Raw genomic sequence first — 19,628 nt, 5'->3', positions numbered from 1 at the left:
GCACATTATTAATGCCCTTATACACATGACAAACATGATGCCCATTACACATATGTTGCACATTATTAATGCCCTTATACACATGACGCACATAATGCCCTTTACACATATGTTGCACATTATTAATGCATTTATACATGACACACATAATGCCCCTTACACATATGCCGAACACTATTGCACAACCAACCCACCCGCAGACAGCACTGGCACAGCCGCTAACCCTGTGTCCTCTGCCTCTGCCTCTGGATACAGATGTTTCCTCATACATCTTGCCTCAATAGGCCATGCAGCTCCTGGCCAGTTCTGCTAACGTTGGGTGCCTTTTTTGCTGGAAATTTATCTTATTTGCATTGTTATGACAGCACACACAAGCTTCCGATGATGCCTATATTCTGTGTGCGACTGTGGCTGTACCTGCATACGGAATGCTATGTTACAGTAATTTCCATGAATACACTATTTCATATGCAGATACAGCCTCACTCACACACAGAATATAGGCATGCTGCATATCATTTTAATCAGCAGAAGCTGCTGATGCCCCTAGTCATTTGCCTAATTTGCCTATGCCTAGGACCGGCTCTGAAGGTAATCATATATTAAGAGGGAAGTGCAGGAGCAGAGCATTGTGTCTCTCCTGGAGAGGTGCATGCTGGGAGGTATGATACATTGATATGCCTGCTCATGCTAATGTGCCTATTAATCCTGATGAACCTGTCAATACTATGGTGCCTAGACACGCTGAGATCCAAGTAAGTGGTATTCACAAAGCGCTCTGCCTGTGACACACAAAAACAAGCGAGGGCCCATTAGGCATGAGAGGGGTTAAGACTCCTATGGTTTTTTTCTATTAAGGTCATGTGACAAACTTGTCACCAGGCATAACTCCATGGGGTGACCTGTCCGTCACCTTTAGGGGGAATTATATATGATGGATATGTCATACAGGAGGGACGTCTCAGGGTACAAGCTGGAGCAGACATGCACAATCTCTTGGCCTTTTTCACATTAGGTCAAATAATAGTTGTGATAACAAGCTGTGACCTTTCAGCCAAGCTTGTCTGTGTCCCGGCCTTTATTTATTAGATAAGGGTGTAAAACAAGAGGTTATGTTTATTGTATTAAGTAATTGGAAATTCAGTTTTAGGTGGTTCAGTTATCTGTTGGTTGGATGGAATATAAATCTGGTACTGGACGGGAGCAAATGACAAAGAGCAATTTGCTCACAAACCCAGGAAAATGGACAAAAACATTCGGTGACATTATTTAAATCAAATAGATCAAACTACATGACTTTGTTTGAGCGACAGGTTTTGTCCATTTCCAGATTTTCGGAGCAAATTACTGAAATACAAATGACATTTTCTCCCATCCAGTACCAGATTTTTATTCCATCCAAGCAACTACTGTAGTTGGATGGTTGGATGAAAGTTGGTCTGATGTGTGGCCAGCATTAGCCTTGCAATGTTTGAATGGGTTGTAATGGAAATAAACATATGGAGCTCTTAAGACTTAACTGGAAGATTCTGCTTTCAAATGGGCCTTTGAAGTGTTCCTTCGCTGGTTGGTGTCATGTTGTCACATGAAACTTTAGAATATCCCCATTTTGTGAGGCTTGGAGAGATTTTATATTGTCTAGACAAGCACAAACAAACAGGTGAGGCGATGCGACGGTTGGTGGCCTGCCCCTTTATGAAAACAAGTATTGGTTTTGGGCGGCCCACAATATTCCAGGGGGTGGTCATTTTGGACATGATAAGATGGTGGAGAAAATAACGTCCCGGGTGTTTGTGCTGAGGACTCTCGGTCTTGTGCTGCTTGTTCAGAGTGGTCTAAAGAGTGTCAGCGTCTGCGGTCACAGGAATGAAAGTCCCTTTGTGTAATCGCCCGGTTCTAAAGCCTCCAGATTTTGCATAGTTATTTGTTATACAGACACCTCAGATGTAGGTTTCGGGGCAGGAGTTTGATGGCATTGAACGCCTCATTCTGTATTTGAGTAGAATATTGTTATCTCTAGTAGAAAAAGATATTGAGATATTATCTTTGTGCGGTCAAGTTTACCGTGGTTATGGATCATGCACCCAGAGGCGTAGGGAGGGCGGAGCTGGCGGAGCACAAGCTCCGGGCGCCGAGGGTTCAAAGGGCGCCGGAGCCGTGTGCCCCCGGCTCCCTCGCCCGCCCAGCTGCTGCACTTACAATGCTAGAGTGTAGGTGCCGGGATTCAGCTGTGAGTGACTCAGAGGCACCCGGCAGGACAGACAAGCAGGGACAGTGGCATCATGGGAATTGTAGTTTATATGTTACTGCCCAGACTTTGAGCAGTTAACATTTAAACTACAAATCCCATGAGGCCATGCTGCCCTGACAGGGAGTCTCGCACAGGTTATCTTATGAGACAGTGGAACAGCGATGCCTGGATGCAGAGTGAGTGCAGTTGCATGATAAGGCTGTTCTGGAGGGAGACGGTTCTGCAGTTCCCTCCCTCTCCCACCTCCCCTGTGTTTATCTAAGCAGCAGCAGCAGGAAGAGGACCCTCCATGCACAATATGTGATTCATCACTGACAGGGTAAAGATCCGGTAATATATATTTATGCAACAAGAGAATGAAAGGTGCGCTCCATAGCCCTTGCTCCGCTCATCTCGGTACCTAGCTACACTGCTGCATGCACCGATAAAAGGGTTTCATTCTATGAAAGATTCTCACACAAGGCTGACATGTGGCACGACCGGGACATCTACATATCAATGCAGGGCTGGAAAGCAGAGCTCTTCTTTATTGGGGGAGGTATGTGGCAGAGTGGGTTTATACCACATGGTGAGGAAAGGGTTAATCCCCTGCAGCTCATGCAGGAACCACACCCTTTACTTAAATACAAACCAGTTCAGGATTAAACACCAGTCCTGTAGAGTGAGTAGAGGGGAATGTAATCTCTCGGCGCTCTCTCTGTCCTGGAATAACCTGCACACTGAGACTGACGGGAATACTCGCCCTGTTTGCACTTCTACCTTCAAGCAAGTTGAACTTTTTGAACTATGACAGGAGGGTGGGTGTTCGGTGTGTGGCGTCTCTGGCGCTCAGTGTGGCCGGAGACCCCGGCACATGTGGGTAATGGCTGCAATGGCACTGAAGGGGTTAACCCTCCGTGCCGTGGTACCATTTTGGACAAGGGCGCTTGACAGGTTTAAAATGTTTTAAACCTTTTATATGTATTGCTGTAGTGCCTGGATATGGGATGCCCGCTGCTGGGCACAAGGCTTAAAGTATATGTATTTATGAAATGTGTGTTGAGCACTGAGCTAGGACTGCATCATATATTGGGTATATTGTATTGAATATTGAGGAATGCATTCTGGACTTACAATGCACTTTGTACATTTCTGGAGGAAGGAATTTATCAGTCTTTGTGATGAGGAATAGAGATGGGGTATACAATGCGCTCACCTCCTAACAAGCTTCTGTCGGTGCACAGAAGATTGCTCTTTGTGGTGTAAATCAATGATAAATGGCACCAATATCAGGATGTGATGTAAACCTTTGTGCCTTTGTGATGAGGAAATTAGATGCTAAACAGTCTCCTCCTGGCAGAAGGTCTGTGAGTGGCCAATACACAGCAGGTAGCAGGCTTTGTGTCTCTAGTTCCTGTGTAAAGGTGTTAGTAAGGAAACTTGTGTATGCGATGTGTCACTGAACCCAGGCCATCCTGTGTGTGAGGTGTTGGTAATGCAGACATTTGTGTTTCTTTATGTAAACATGTCCAGGAGATAACCAAATGATCTCCACCGTTCCTGGAAGTTATATATTGTAAGGAAATTGGACTCATCGTTTTGGTATGTAATCTTGATTTGTTATGCATTGAAAGTAACATATCTGATTGATATGCAAATCCTAAAGGTATAGAGAAGGATCTGACCATGCCAGTGTGTTTTCTGCCTAAATACATAGGGCCTGTGAGCCCAGGTATTTGTACATCTGGCTGTATCTGAATGCTGCAATATCTGTATGCTGCGCCTCCTAGGGATCTACGAGAGGATCCTTTTCAGGACTTATATTTGAGCCACTAAAACCTCTTTTTTTTGCCCAAGACGACCACTTTCATCTTGCGACTAACAGAATTACTCCAATAATTCCGTTCTCCGGCTGTTCTGGGTACAAGTATCCAGCATCCTCCCAGTTCCTCTCTGCCAGCTACGGAAGCAGAGGCCTGGTTCGTGACCAGTGGGGAACCAACCAAAGCAAGTCAGGGGTGTGTCAGCAGTGTGTCGACGCATACACCCCCAGCAGTTAGTACTCAGGTGCCAGCGAATGGGCCTGAGGAGGTATCCATGTTTCCAGACGACCCAAGGTTGGAGTCTGGTGGTGGCAGCGATATTCCCGCCCAATGTGTAGTGGGTTGAGTCAGTAATGGGCGGTTACTGACGGTAACAGGGAATCCCCTTATTGGCCAGGTCCTGTGAGACCAGAAACCGCCATCTGATAACGGAGGGCGTAGCCAGAGCATAGGGCAGGCATTGGGTCACACTTGGTAAGTTGCAAACCAGAATCAGGCGCCTGCTGCGACCATCTGTCACTCTGTGTCCGCTGCAGCCATCTGTCACTCTGTCCCTGCCGCAGTCATCTGTCACTCTGTCCCTGCCGCAGTTATCTGTCACTCTGCCCCTGCCGTGGCCATCTGTCACTCTACCCCAGACGTGGCCACCTGTCTCTGCCGGTATTGCTGTAGTTAACTTTGACCAATGCTTGGTAAATCATTACGGAATAAGTAACTACATATTTTTGTATACCAGCCAATGCCAACATCAGCAGAATGTACTCTGAGCTTTATGAAAACTCCACGAAGAAGGGTGACGTCTGGGATCTACTACAGGTATATCATATTTATAACATTATATGCCCATAAAGGCACTTCTGGGGTAACAATATGGAGGGCTGGTCTCCTACCTCTGACCTTTCTAGAGTTACAGTACGGAGGGCTGGTCTCCTACCTCTGACCTTTCTAGGGTTACAGTATTGAGGGCTGGTCTCCTACCTCTGACACTACTGGGGTTACAGTATGAAGGGCTGGTCTCCTACCTCTGACACTTCTGGGTTTACAGTATGGAGGGCTGGTCTCCTACCTCTGACACTTTTTGGGTTACAGTACGGAGGGCTGGTCTACTACCTCTGACATTTCTGGGGTTACAGTACGGAGGGCTGGTCTACTACCTCTGACATTTCTGGGGTTACAGTATGTAGATCTGGTCTCCTACCTCTAACCCTTCTGGAATTACAGTACAGAGGGATTGTCTCCTACCTCTGACCCATCTGGGGATACAGCACGGAGGGCTGTTCTTCTACCGCTGACCCTTCTGGGGTTACAATATGGAGGGCTGGTCTCCTACCTCTGACACTTCTGGGGTTATAGTATGGAGAACTGGTCTGCTACCTCTGACACTAATGGGGTTACAGTATGGAGGGCTAGTCTCCTACCTCTGACACTTCTGGGGTTACAGTATGGAGGGTTGGTCTCCTACCTCTGACACTAAGGGGGTTACAGTATGGAGGGCTGGTCTCCTACCTCTGACCCTTCTGGGGTTACAGTATGGAGGGCTGGTCTACTACCTCTGATACTTCTGGGGTTACAGTAGGGAGGGCTGGTCTCCTACCTCTGACACTTCTGGGGCTACTATGTGGAGGGCTGGTCTCCTACCTTTGACACTTCTGGGTTTACAGTATGGAGGGCTGGTCTACTACATCTGACATTTGTGGGGTTACTGTATGGAGAGCTGGTCTCCTACCTCTGACACTTCTGGGGTTACAGTACGGAGGGCTGGTCTCCTACCTCTGACACTACTGGGGTTACAGTGGGGAGGGCTGGTCTCCTACCTCTGACACTTCTGGGGTTACAGTATGGAGGGTTGGCCTTCTAAACCTGACACTTGTGGGGTTACAGTAGGGAGGGCTGTTCTCCTACCTCTGACACTTCTGGGGTTACAGTATGGAGGACTTGTCTGCTACCTCTGACACTACTGGGGTTACTGTATGGAGGGCTGGTCTCTTACATCTGATACTTCTGGGGCTACTGTGTGGAGGGCTGGTCTCCTACCTCTGACACTTCTGGGGTTACAGTATGGAGGGCTGGTCTTCTACATCTGACACCTGTGGGGTTACTGTATGTAGGGCTGGTCTCCTACCTCTGAAACTTCTGGGGTTACAGTACGGAGGGCTGATCTCCTACCTCTGACACTTCTGGGGTTACAGTACAGAGGGCTGATCTCCTACCTCTGACAGTTCTGGAGTTACAGTAGGGAGACCTGGTCTCCTACCACTGACCCTTCTTGGGTTACAGTATGGAGTTATGGTCTCCTTCAACTGACACTTCTGGGGTTACAGTATGGAGGGCTGGTCTCCTACCTCTGATACTGCTGGGGTTACAGTATGGAGGGCTGGTCTTTTACCTCTGACAATTCTGGGGTTACAGTATGGAGGGCTGGATTCCTAACTCTGACCCTTCAAGGGTTACAGTATGGAGGGCTGGTCTCCTACCTCTGATACTTCTGGGGTTATAGTATGGAGGGCTGTTCTCTTACCTCTGACACTTCTGGGGTTACAGTATGGAGGGCTGGTCTCCAACCTCTGACACTTCTGGGGTTACAGTACGGAGGGCTGGTCTCCTACCTCTGACACCACTGGGGTTACAGTATGGAGGGCTGGTCTCCTACCTCTGACACTTATGGTGTTAAAGTATGGAGGGATGGTCTCCTACCTCTGATACTTGTGGAGTTATAGTATGGAGGGCTGGTCTCCTACCTCTGAAACTTCTGGGGTTACAGTACGGAGGGCTGGTCTCCTACCTCTGACACTTCTGGGGTTACAGTACGGAGGGCTTGTCTCCTACCTCTGACACTACTGGGGTTACAGTACGGAGGGCTGGTCTCCTACCTTTGACACTTCTGGGGTTACAGTACGGAGGGCTTGTCTCCTACCTCTGACACTACTGGGGTTACAGTAGGGAGGGCTGGTCTCCTACCTCTGACACTTATGGTGTTAAAGTATGGAGGGCTGGTCTCCTACCTCTGACACTTATGGTGTTAAAGTATGGAGGGATGGTCTCCTACCTCTGATACTTGTGGAGTTATAGTATGGAGGGCTGGTCTCCTACCTCTGAAACTTCTGGTGTTACAGTATGGACGGATGGTCTCCTTCCTCTGACACTTCTGGTGTTACAGTATGGAGGGCTGGTCTCCTACCTCTGACACTTCTGGGGTTACAGTATGTAGGGCTGGACTCCTACCTCTGACACTTCTGGGGTTACAGTACGGAGGGCTGATCTCCTACCTCTGACACTTCTGGATTTACAGTAGGGAGGGCTGGTCTCCTACTTTTGACCCTTTGGGGATAACAGTATGGAGGGCTAGTCTCCTACCTCTGACCCTTCTGGGGTTACAGTATGGATGGCTGGTCTCCTACCTCTGACACTTCTATGGTTACAGTATGGAGGGCTGGTCTCCTACCTCTGACACTACTGGGGTTACAGTACAGAGGGCTGGTCTCCTACCACTGACACTACTGGGGTTACAGTATGGAGGCTGGTCTCCTACCTCTGACACTTCTGGTGTTACAGTATGGAGGGCTGGTCTCCTACCTTTGACACTTCTGGGGTTACAGTATGGAGGGCTGGTCTCCTACCTCTGACACTTCTGGGGTTACAGCATGGAGGGCTGGTCTCCTACCTCTGACACTTCTGGGGTTACAGTATGGAGGGCTGGTATCCTACCTCTGACACTACTGGGGTTACAGCATGGAGGGCTGGTCTCCTACCTCTGACACTTCTGAGGTTACAGTATGGAGGGCTGGTCTCTTACCTCTGACACTTCTGGGGTTACAGTATGGGGGGCTGGTCTCCTACATCTGACACTTCTACAGTTACAGTATGGAGGGCTGGTCTCCTACCTCTGACACTTCTACAGTTACAGTATGGAGGGCTGGTCTCCTACCTCTGACACTTCTACAGTTACAGTATGGAGGGCTGGTCTCTTACCTCTGACACTTCTGGGGTTACAGTATGGAGGGCTGGTCTCCTACCTCTGACACTTCTACAGTGACAGTATGGAGGGCTGGTCTCCTACCTCTGACACTTCTACAGTTACAGTATGGAGGGCTGGTCTCCTACCTCTGACCCTTCTGGGGTTACATTATAGAGGGCTGGTCTCCTACCTCTGACACTTCTGGGGTTACAGTATGGAGGGCTGTTCTCTTACCTCTGACACTTCTGGTGATACAGTATGGAGGGCTGGTCTCCTACCTCTGTCACTTCTACAGTTACAGTATGGAGGGATGGTCTCCTACCTCTGACACTTCTACAGTTACAGTATGGAGGGATGGTCTCCTACCTCTGACACTTCTGGGGTTACAGTACGGAGGGCTGGTCTCCTACCTCTGACACTTCTGGGGTTACAGTACGGAGGGCTGGTCTCCTACCTCTGACACTTCTGTGGTTACAGTATGGAGGGCCGGTCTCCTACCTCTGACCCGTCTGGGGTTACAGTATGGAGGGCTGTTCTGCTACCTCTGACACTTCTGGGGTTACAGTATGGAGGGCTGGTCTCCTACCTCTGACACTTCTGGGGTTACAGTATGGAGGGCTGGTCTCCTACCTCTGACACTTCTGGGGTTACAGTACGGAGGGCTGGTCTTCTACCCACCGTCTTAAAGCACACCCTTATCCTTAAACAATAATGCCTTCTGGGATTTGAAACCCATTAAAGTGTAGGGTAGCACAGGAAGACTCACTCGTTACAGCCGCCCAGTGATCTGGAACATTATCTGTGACATCTAGCTCACCGCAATGAGGTCATGTGTTCCATTCCCACCATGGCCCTAACTGTGCGGCGTTTGTATATTCTCCCCGTACTTGCGTCAGTTTCCTTCAAATACTCCGGTTTCCTCCCACAATCCAAAAATATACTGGTAGGCTAATTGGCTCCCAACAAATTAACCCTAGAATATCTGTGTGTGCGTGTACATGTGGTAGGGAATATAGATTGTAAGCTCCACTGGGGCAGGGGCTGATGTAAATGTTCGCTGTATAGCGCTGCAGAATATGTGTGCGCTATATAAGAAATTGCTCATAAATAAAGGTACTTGTTTCCTAGTACGGCGCCCGTAGGGTCCCATCGCATACCATAACTTAAGGTATGCGATGGGACCCGATCAGACCTGATCGACCAGATTTTAGGGTTTTAAAGGTGTTCCCGTACAATTTTAAAATCGCGTCGCATCGCATGCCATTACAATGCGACGCGATTATACCCGATTTTCCATTGTACAGCCACCCTGATGGCTGATTACATTGTTAAATGCCCCCCCAGACACGATTTTTAATTGTATATCCACCATGATGGTTAATTAGTATGTCAAATGCCCTCCTATTGTTAACGCCACGATCAACGCCAACGCGAAGCGTGGCGAGCGCAGCGAGCCCGCGAGGGGCGGCGGTACGCGTCCTCCGACCTTTTCATACCCCCACTATCCACGTCGGTGTGCAGTTGATGTTATATAGTGTGGCGAGCCCGAAGCGTGGCGATGTGGGGGTATGAAAAGGTCGGAGGATGCGTACCGCCGCTTCTCGCGGACTCGTTGCGCTCGCCACACTGCGGGTTGGCGTTGATCGTGATGTGGCATTAACAATGGGGGGCATTTGACATAGTAATTACCCATCAGGGTGGGTATACAATAAAAAATTGGGTCTGTGGGGGTATTTAACATAGGAATCAGCCATCAGGTTGGCTGTACAATTAAAAATCAGGTATAATCGCGTTGCATCGCTTCGCATGCGATCTGGTCGCGTGCGATGCGACCGATTTTACACACCCGATGCCATACAATGTAAATCAGTGGCGCCGTGCTAGGAAACAAGTACCTAAATAAATAATAATGTGGGTACTGCGATCCCAAGCATCTAAATCCTCTACCCTCTACATCTACTGCTGCTGCAGCTAATTGAATTGAATTTCCCCATTGTATGTAATGGATGCAGGGCCAATGTGATACTATGGCCGAATATGCCTGTATTAGGGGAGGGTGTGTGATGTCAGCACCAGGCCGGATATACCTGTATTAGGGGAGGGTGTGTGACGTCAGCACCAGGCCGGATATACCCGTATTAGGGGAGGGTGTGTGATGTCAGCACCAGGCCGGATATACCTGTATTAGGGGAGGGTGTGTGACGTCAGCACCAGGCCGGATAGGGTGTGTGACGTCAGCACCCAGCCGGATATACCTGTATTAGGGGAGGGTGCGTGATGTCAGCACCAGGCCAGATATACCTGTATTAGGGGACGGTGTGTGACGTCAGCACCAGGCCCGGATATACCTGTATTAGGGGAGGGTGTGTGATGCCAGTACCAGGCCGGATATACCTGTATTAGGGGAGGGTGTGTGACATCAGCAATAGGCCGGATATACCTGTATTAGGGGAGGGTGTGTGATGTCAGCACCAGGCCGGATATACCTGTATTAGAGGAGGAGTTGTGTTGGTGGGCTCCTGACTTCCAGCCTAGTCCGAAAAGCCTGGGACTCGATTAGGGGATTTATCCCCAGTGCTATGGAGCCTCCTGGTGCTGCTGCCCAGGAAAGTCCCCCGGCTGCCGGGCCTAGCCCAGGCCTAGTCCCAATGTCATCTGGGACAGGCGGCCGGAGGGAAGCATTGGAGGTGCCCAAGGAGGAGAGCTCGTGTCGGGCCCCCCTGAGCGATTCGGATGAAGGATCCAGCTACTCGGATGGGCAAGAACCTTTGAGAGCTTCTCAAGTCAGCCTGATTCTACCTAGCGGAAGGCCGCTTATCCCCCCACCTAAGCTACAGCCTGTAGTCGTTTTGGTCTCAGGGGCAGGTGAGCCCAAAGTGCCCATTGCTGCAAGACCCCCAGTGGCAGAAAGCATTCCTGTGGTACAGATGCCTGTGATGGTGAATATCCCTAATGAGTCGGCTGTGATGGATGCCGGGCCCACAGTGGTTGGGGAAGAGCCCAGTGTGGACAGTGGCCCTGAAGGTACATCTGCTGGGAATATGGCCTTACCGGTGGGGGAGGAGAAGGATGGCGTGCTGCCTGCGGCTACTGACTCTAACAAGCCTGAGGGTGTTGGTAACAGTGTGACTGCGGTGTTGGTGCCTTTTACTATGGAGCCTGCTGCCCGGGTGCAGGCTGAGGTGGTGCCGGCTTCAGGGCCCGGGATGGCGGTCGGTCCGGCGCCTGTAGAGAGGAGAGAGGTGCGGTCTGTGGAGGATGGTGCGAGGTTGGCTGCCCCGGAGAGGAGTCTGCCCGGCGGCGAGGTGCTGGCGTCCCTGTCCATGGATGCGGTCGGCTCGCGGGTCCCGGCGGGTGACGTCAGCGGAGGAGACCGAGAGAGCGGGGAGGCGGCATCTGCGGCTGAAGATCAAGCGGCTGGTGGCGTGAAGCAGGCGGCGGGGAGGAAATCTGATGGTGGCTCCAAGGACGCGGCGGGAGACGGTGAGGTGGCGCCTGTGAGCCCGGTCCGCGTGAGTAAAGATGGCGGCGGCTATAGCTGGTCGGCCGGTGACGTCATCGCCCCTGTGCCGGCTGTGCAGTTGGAGTGTGGTGGCGGGGGAGCTCTGGCGGGGGAGGAGGGCGCCCAGGGAGCCCCTGGTGTAAACTGTCCAAAGACTCCTGCAATTGCCATGATGCAGTGTACTGTGCCTGCATTGGAGAGTGATATACAGTCTGCAGTGACTGATAGGGGGGAGCTGGTAAATGCAGATGCCAGCGCAGGGGGGGCTGGTACAGCTGTTACCATGGAGATAGGCCAGCCTGTGGAGGAGACTTTTGTGTGTGTACAGGACTTGCAATCCAGAGTGCTGGCTCTGGGATCTAGGTCTGTTAGACTGCTGAAGAAAATTGCGGATAAAAAGAAGGAAAGGAACAACGCCTTCAGCACCAAAAGACCGGTGCTCAATGCGTTGATCCAAGAGTTGCAGGCAGAATTAAAAATTAAATGTGATGAGAAGGATGTATTGAAGTTAAAAATTGCTGAACTGCAGGGGAAAGAGGTGATAGAAAGTGCAGGGTTTCCCCCTAATAAGGGATCAGATGTGGTAGAAATGGGATTGGAGGGGGGTAACCCTCTCTATGACCGCATCAGAATGCTGGAGGGGGAGGGAGTGCCAGGTCCAGTGTCGCAGTCAGAGGAGATGGAGGTCCAACCCTCGGATAAAGGGGTAACAGTTGAGACCGTGTTTGGGGACAAAATTAGGGTTGAGGGTACAGGCGCTGGTGTCACTGTTAAGGAAAAACAAAAGAAAGGGGAAGGTGAAAGACAGAAGACTGGGGGTGCCGGTGGGCCCAGTATGGCGGTGCGGGTGGTGCCTCCTGTGCGTACTGCTACCTCAGTAGCTCCTGTGGCCCCTGGGGCCCCTGCGGTGCCGGTATCCTCTGCAGCACCAGTGGTGGTGCCGGCCGCGGTTTCCTATGCCGGGATCTTGTCTGCGGGTCCAGTACGAGTGGAGGCGACCAGGCCCAAGCCCATGTGGGGACAGCCGGCAAAGAGGAGGAATGCCGTTCAGTTAAAGTGGGTGGCAGAGGGTTTAACTCCTACTTCTGCTGATGTTCTGGATAGGCTATTTCTTCTGGGCTTTAAAAAAGAGGACTTCTTTGCATGTATACACCCGGTAGGCTCCCCTGAGTTTGATATCAGCTTCATGACATACTACGGCTTACAAAAGTTCTGGTCCAAGTGGGGGGAAGTGAAGCATGACGAGTGGTGGAATAAATTTAAGGCCTTTGCCATAACCAGGCAAGAAAGAGTAAAGGTGAATGTACTTGTTCGGAATGAATCCCTAAGCCCCTCAGATATTTGCTTCTGGCTGCAGAGGCATGGGGCGAAACTTTTATCCCCTTTAGAAAAGGTCCCGGGGGCTAGGGGTGTGTGGGGTGGGGCGTGGGCGGTCTATGCGAATTTAAGGGAAGGTTGTCACATACCATCAGCTGCATTCATAGGCAAGGACAGGGTGCAATGTTTTTACCCCCGCCAGCCCAGGGAGTGTCATAGGTGTGGGGACTTCCGCCACTTTAGTCGCGATTGTCCAAGCCAGAAATGTTCAAAATGTAATAGTCTTGGGCATGTAGCTAAAGATTGTGACAAAATAGTCTGTAATTTGTGTGGGGACGATGGCCATGCCTTTTCTAGCTGCCCGATGGCCTTCCACAACACCTCTTTAGATATGGAGATGGAGGGGGCAGCAGCGGAGGTGGAGGGCGGGCTGGTGGGGGCTCCGTCGGTGGTGTCAGCTGGAGGCGTGGGCCCCCAGCAGCCTAATCCTGGCCCCTTGTTGGCCCCGACCTCCCAGTTGCAGAGGGTAGAGGAGGGACCCTTTCCCTTGTCCCTTTCCAGCTGGTGGGGAAAGGGAAAGGGAAGAATAAAAAGGATAGGGCGGATAAGCAGATTAGCCTGTCTTACAGTTTCTTCTCCCTGACAAGTGAAGAGGAAGTGGAGGGGGAAGGGGATGTGGTGAAGGAGGCAGACGGCAGTCTTGTGTTGAGGCCGAAGAGGCAGAGACAAAGGAAAAAAAGGAAGGTGGATGAGCAGCCCTGCCCTGCCCAGGAGAAAGCAAGCAAGGGGGTAGAGCCTTTTGTCCTGAAGGGTAGGTCCTTTCTGAAAAAAAGTATGCACGGTGGAGGACTTGGCTCCCCAATTGAAGGAGGGTGGGGTAGAGGACAAACTGGTTGAGCAGAAGGAAACGGGACTGGTGGTCCAGCCAGGACAGGGTGACGGCCAGGTAGGCGTCACGGAGCCTCCCCTGTCTGGTGCTGTCCCCGATCCGGACACCGGAGGCTCTAACCTTGTTGGTCCTCATGTCGACCCAGGTCCTTCCATGGTGGTCGTCAACACTCCTCAGGGTGTACCTCTGGGGGCATCCCTGGCTCAGGTGTCTGGGGGCGGTGTTCCTGACAAGGGGGTCTTTGAGGAAGTTAAAATGGTCGTTGAGGTAGTAGAGGTGGTGGAAGATGACATCCTACCGATTGTGGAGGAGGAGGATGTCGGCCTCGGGGTCAGAGTTAAGAGGTGGGGGTCAGATGAGGACCTTCAGGAAAGGCGTGTAAGAAGGAAGTGATCTGGTCCCTGCGCTCGGTGACTCTGAAGGATGGCCCCCCCAGCCCATAAGATTTGCCACACATAATGTGGCATCTATCTTGTCTGTGCGAGCTCGACTTTTTTAATTCCCTAAATGTAGATTTTGTTTTTTTACAGGAGACCAGATTGAGGCGGCTCGCGGATATTCACAAGGCAAAAACCGAGTGGAGGCGTGGGTCGTCCTTCTGGTCTCTGGCTGCCGAGCCGTATGGAGGGCTGGGGATACTTTTTACCACCGAAGTTACCATCCAGCGAGTCATCGAGGTACAAGTGGGCAGGTGTATGGTTTTGGACGTCAATCTGAAGGGGCACGACCTGAGGCTTGTTAATATCTATGGCCCCCAGACTAAATGGGACAGGAAGTGTCTTTTCAGAGAGATAAAGCCGTATCTCTTTGTAGCCCGGCAGATAGACTTTGGCGGTGATTTTAACACCATAATTAGGCCCAAAGACAGGGGAGGGTCAAGGACTACTCTGGGCTACGACTCCCTCTTTCTAGTGAGCATGATTAGACAGTCGGGTCTGGTGGATGTGCACGTTCGACACTCCCCAGACCTCACGGGGTTCACCTTTCATAGAGGTAGTTGTAGGAGTAGAATAGATAGGTTTTTTGTTAAGGAGAGCTCGAAAACCTCAGTTCCCAAGCTGAGGCCAGTAGAGTTCTCTGATCACGTTTGTCTGTGTGTATCCTTGAACGCCTCAGAGTCCCCTCAGAAAGGCCGGGGCCTTTGGCGCTTGAACTCCAAGCTCCTTGAGAAGGAAGAGGTTAGACAGTCTTTCAAAGACTTCTTTCAATCTCAGGAGTCACTTTTGGAGGCAGGTTGAAACAGGTCTGAGTGGTGGGAGGTATGTAAAAAAAGGACTCGCAGCTTTTTTCGCGACCTCGTAGCCAGAGAGAACTTAGTCAGGAATCGTGTCTACTGTGCCTTGAGAAAGAAATTAGATTTCCTGATCTCTGAGCAGGGAGATGGTGGGGAAATCTCCCGGGTGAAGGCTCAGATGAAGGAGTACCAGAACAACCGTTATGCTTCTTTGATTCTGGAGAGGGATTACGGGAAATACCACTTGCCTGATCCCTACCAGAATTGCAGGAGTTCGGTTGACTGTAAGGAGGTGAGGGGGTTGTATGATGGCCAGGGTGTCCTCCGCGAGGATCGGGAGGGCATCCTGGGAGTCGTGCAATCCTTCTACTCCGACCTTCTATCTGAGAGGCCGCCTATCAGAGAGAAGATGGAACGGTTTCTGTTGGAGACGCCAGGTCTCGGGAGTCATGGTAGTGCTCTTGAATCCCTTGGCGAGGAGATAACGGTGGACGAGGTCAAGAAGGCCATAGGCTCTTTGTCTATGAAAAAGGCCCCAGGTCCGGATGGGTTAACCTCCGAATTCTTCAAGTGTTTTTGTGACCTCTTGGCCCCTCGTCTCGTGGAGGTGTTCAATGAGAGCTTGGGCGAGGGTTTGCTCCCTCCTTCCATGAGATTGTCTGCCCTTATCTTACTTTCCAAAGGGAGGGACCCGTCCCGTATTGAGAACTGGCGCCCCATCGCCCTTCTTGATACGGATAGGAAGATTCTGGCAAAGGTACTCTTTAACAGACTAATGGAGGTTTCCGAGTCTTTGCTTTCGCCTTCTCAGCACTGCACTTTGAAAGGCAGGAGCACTTTTAGTGCTGTCCTTGGCGTCCGGGAGGCCGTGGAGCGGTGCAGGGCTGAGAAGTGGGGAAAGTACCTGCTGGCATTGGATCAGGCAAAGGCCTTTGACAGGGTAAATCATGAGTACCTGTGGGCCCTGCTGGCAAGGTATGACCTCCCAGTGAGGGTGGTAAATTGGCTGCGGGTAATCTACAGGCAAGCCGAGAGCTTCCCTCTTGTTAATGGTTTGGTAGGTTCGGCCTTTTCAGTGAATTCGGGTGTTCGGCAGGGCTGCCCTCTAAGCCCCCTCCTGTATGTTTTTGCCATCGACCCCTTCATTAGAAGGCTGGAGGGTGGTATTGTGAGGGGAGTCCAGTTGAGCCCGTAACATTCGCTGGAGGTACAGTAGTGGCCTATGCGGACGATGTCACTGTCATTCTGTCGGATCCATCGGAGGCGGATGCAGTGGTATCGGCCATCCAGGAATACTCGGTGGCGTCGTGTTCCCTGGTCAACCAGGACAAGAGTGAGGTTTTCTGGATGGGGGAGGAGGGCCAGGAATTTGACCTTCCGGACGGTCTCCCCCGGGCGAGCCAGGAGATCATAGTCTTAGGCATCGAATTTGGCCCGGGCGATTACGCCACGCGAAATTGGGATTCCAGACTGGTAGAGGCCGGCCAGAAGGTAGAGCGCTGGAAGAGGTGGAAGCTGTCTCTCAGGGAAAGGGTGGACCTGATCAAGACTTACCTGATCCCTGTGTTCTTGTACGTCAGCTATGTGTGCCTTTTGCCAGAGTCGAGATGGGCAAAGATTTATGCTTTGTTTTTTCAGATGCTCTGGGGAAACAAACTGAATCTGATCAAGAGGACTGTCACCTACAGGTCGAGGAGGGAAGGAGGCCTGGGTATGGTCAACCCAGTGCTATTCTTTTTGATGACCTTTATTAAATTACATCTGTCAAGCCTCCAATTAGAGGCTCCTCCTCGATGGGTAGAAGGTTTCAGAGTCTGGGTGTCTCCTTTCCTCAACGCATGGTTAGAGGGAGGGAGTGTTAAAAGTCTGCGAGTCCGCCGTGGATACCTCCCGGCCTACGTGGCTCCTGTCTTGAAAGTGACAAGGCGGTGGGGCCTGGAAGCGGGAACAGTCAAAGGTTCTTCTAGAAGGGAGCTGGAGAAGAAGGTTTTGCAGTCCCACTTCCGGGAACAGCTGTCACTGAGGGACTGCCCGGGTAATTTGTCATCGGAGGGGCTGGCCCTTGTTAATTCTGGGAGGATCCCTCTGAAATATCAAGACATTGCCTGGCTCTCCTTCCATGGGAGACTTTACGTGAGGGGAAACCTGAAGCATAGAAATGCCGATGATCGTGGTTGTCCACGGGAGGAGTGTCTGGGGGAGAAGGAGACTATGGACCATTTCTTGCTCAGGTGTCCCTTCAATGTGGAGGTTTACAAGGGTGTTTCCAGGGCCTTGGGAATCCCGTGCCTTTCGGGGCTCAGTTACCCGGAGTGGGCCTATGGGGCGTTCAAGCATCCGGGTCGGTTTGAGTTATCCACTTTGTTCTTAGTCAGCATAGTTGTTAGATATTTCACGTGGAATGCACGGTGTCAGGTGTCCATTAGGCAGAAAGTCCTCCCCTGTGTGGTGGTGGTTACTGACATTTTGCACGAGGTGTGGAAATTGAGGGATCTGGAGAGACGCCGGATGGAGGCCGGGAGATGGGCCAGGCTGTGGCGCCATCTTCGGCCCCCTTGAGTGGGCGGCTGACTTACGGTAGTCTCTCTGGCTTGTGGCTTTGCTATCCTTTCACTCCCTTAGATGTGCATTACACAAAATATGCGGTTTTGCATATACCTGTAGCACCAGATCATTTCCTCTTGCATGCAGTTGTAAATACCGCATGTAAATAAGTTTGTTGTGTTATGTGATACTGTATGATGCATTATGGTTTCAGCTGATGTATTGTTGTATTATTCATGTGCAAAGCCCGCTTTTCTTTTCTTTTAAATTCTAAGACCGTTGTAAGTGGACTTTATACGGTCTTTTCATGGACAATGTTTTTACTCAAGAAAAGGGGGCTCATGTATAATCGCATGTACTTGTTTTTCTGTATGAAATGTTTATGTCTTTCTGTTGCAAGTTCTAAATAAAGAAATATTACCTGTATTAGGGGAGGGTGTGTGGCGTCAGCACCAGGCCGGATATACCTGTAGTAGGGGAAGGTGTGTGACATCAGCACCAGGCCGGATACACCTGTATTAGGGGAGGGTGTGTGACGTCAGCACCAGGCCGGATACACCTGTATTAGGGGAGGGTGTGTGAAGTCAGCACCAGGCCGGATATACCTGTATTAGGGGAGGGTGTGTGAAGTCAGCACCAGGCCGGATATACCTGTATTAGGGGAGGGTGTGTGACGTCAGCACCAGGCCGGATATACCTGTATTAGGGGAGGGTGTGTGACGTCAGCACCAGGCCGGATACACCTGTATTAGGGGAGGGTGTGTGACGTCAGCACCAGGCCGGATACACCTGTATTAGGGGAGGGTGTGTGAAGTCAGCACCAGGCCGGATATACCTGTATTAGGGGAGGGTGCGTGACATCAGCACCAGGCCGGATATGCCTATATTAGGGGAGGGTGTGTGACATCAGCACCGGGCCGGATATACCTGTAGTAGGGGAAGGTGTGTGACGTCAGCTCCAGGACAGAAACGCCTGTATCCATCGCACCGCTGTACGTCTCTGGCTACAATGAGTGCCCTAGTGCCCAGTGTAATAATCATGAGACGGTGAGCCTGATACACTTTGTTTTTGGCATATACATTTGGCTGCGATTAGGTTTGTAGCCGTGCACATCCATTCATACAGCGATCACAAGGCTGGATTTCACTGTAGCGGGGCAATATCTACATTAACACTGCCCGCTGCAAATTTGCGGCCTCTGAATAATGGAGGGACCATCTATTATATCTGAAGACTGTAAATTGGCCCATGTTTTGCACACCATAGGTACCAGTCACTTGGTTGGTTCAGGACGCCATGAACAATCTTACGGCTGAGATACGTGACATTGTTGTCATTGACCCACGCTATACCACTCCAATTGTGAGTAAAAAGTACGCACCTATCTTGTGGATTGATACAGTTACGGTTCTGAATAAGAATCCACTGACATTTTGTCATATATTCTTTTCCCCCATTCAATCCATCATCATCGGAGTCAAGCGCCTTCAATATTATTTCTTTCCCCTTGGGTTGCACTGATTGGACAGCAGGGGAAATGGGAATTGCAAAAACTGGAACAGGTTCTGAATGAGGCAATCAGGGTGAAGCAGGAAACTTGCATGATTCCACCCAGCAGGTAACTAAGGAGATAAAGGCTGCAGAAGATCTTATACAGCTAGGAATTCCACAGGTATTAATTAATAGCAAAGCACAGTCTCTCAGGAAACATGATTACAGTCTAGCTGCAGCAGGCTGGAATACCTAGGCCTGGAAAGCAGGCATGACAGAACAAGTACACAAGACTTAAGGTCCATACACACTAGAAGATTATCTTTCCAATCTAGCTGGTTGGAATGAAAATCTGGAAATTTCTGGGAACAAATTACAATTGACCATTTGCTCCCAAACGCTGGGACATGGACAAAAGCCATCATATGCATAAAGGCCCATACACACTAGAAGATATTGGCATCTATCTCGTTCTGAAAAGGGCTTCTAAACTATATTGATAGCAATGATTGCCCTCATCTGGGTTGAACAGGATAATTGATCAGAAAGGTGTTTCAACACAGGTGAAGGTAATCAGAGCCGGCCCTAGCCTAAATGACGCCCTAGGCAAGATTTTGGCTGGTGCCCACTAGCACCGCCACT

General features: G+C 50.6%; 1 protein-coding gene across 7 annotated transcripts in view; it reads left to right on the top strand.

Annotated features, from left to right (window-relative positions):
- The window catches only part of LOC146057963 (N-acetyltransferase 8B-like), a 101,744-nt gene that overhangs the window by 21,269 nt on the left and 60,847 nt on the right, over positions 1 to 19,628 (top strand). The window contains exons 1-3 of one of the 7 annotated variants that reach the window (XM_083169888.1): positions 2,385 to 2,570; positions 4,790 to 4,869; positions 18,762 to 18,857. The exons of 2 other annotated variants lie outside the window; for them this stretch is intronic. In XM_083169888.1, coding sequence (XP_083026014.1) covers positions 4,810 to 4,869; positions 18,762 to 18,857 — 156 coding nt within the window. In that variant the 5' untranslated portion in view covers positions 2,385 to 2,570; positions 4,790 to 4,809. Of the gene's footprint in view, positions 1 to 2,384; positions 2,571 to 2,590; positions 2,615 to 4,789; positions 4,870 to 18,761; positions 18,858 to 18,934; positions 19,114 to 19,628 lie in introns of those variants that run through there. 4 more of the 7 variants (XM_083169971.1, XM_083170313.1, XM_083170569.1 and 1 more) reach the window with 4 other exon arrangements.

Source organism: Crinia signifera, chromosome 1, assembly GCF_055691185.1.
Source record: "Crinia signifera chromosome 1, ASM5569118v1, whole genome shotgun sequence".
NCBI lineage: Eukaryota > Metazoa > Chordata > Amphibia > Anura > Myobatrachidae > Crinia > Crinia signifera.
This window is presented reverse-complemented; position numbering and strand designations above follow the sequence as displayed.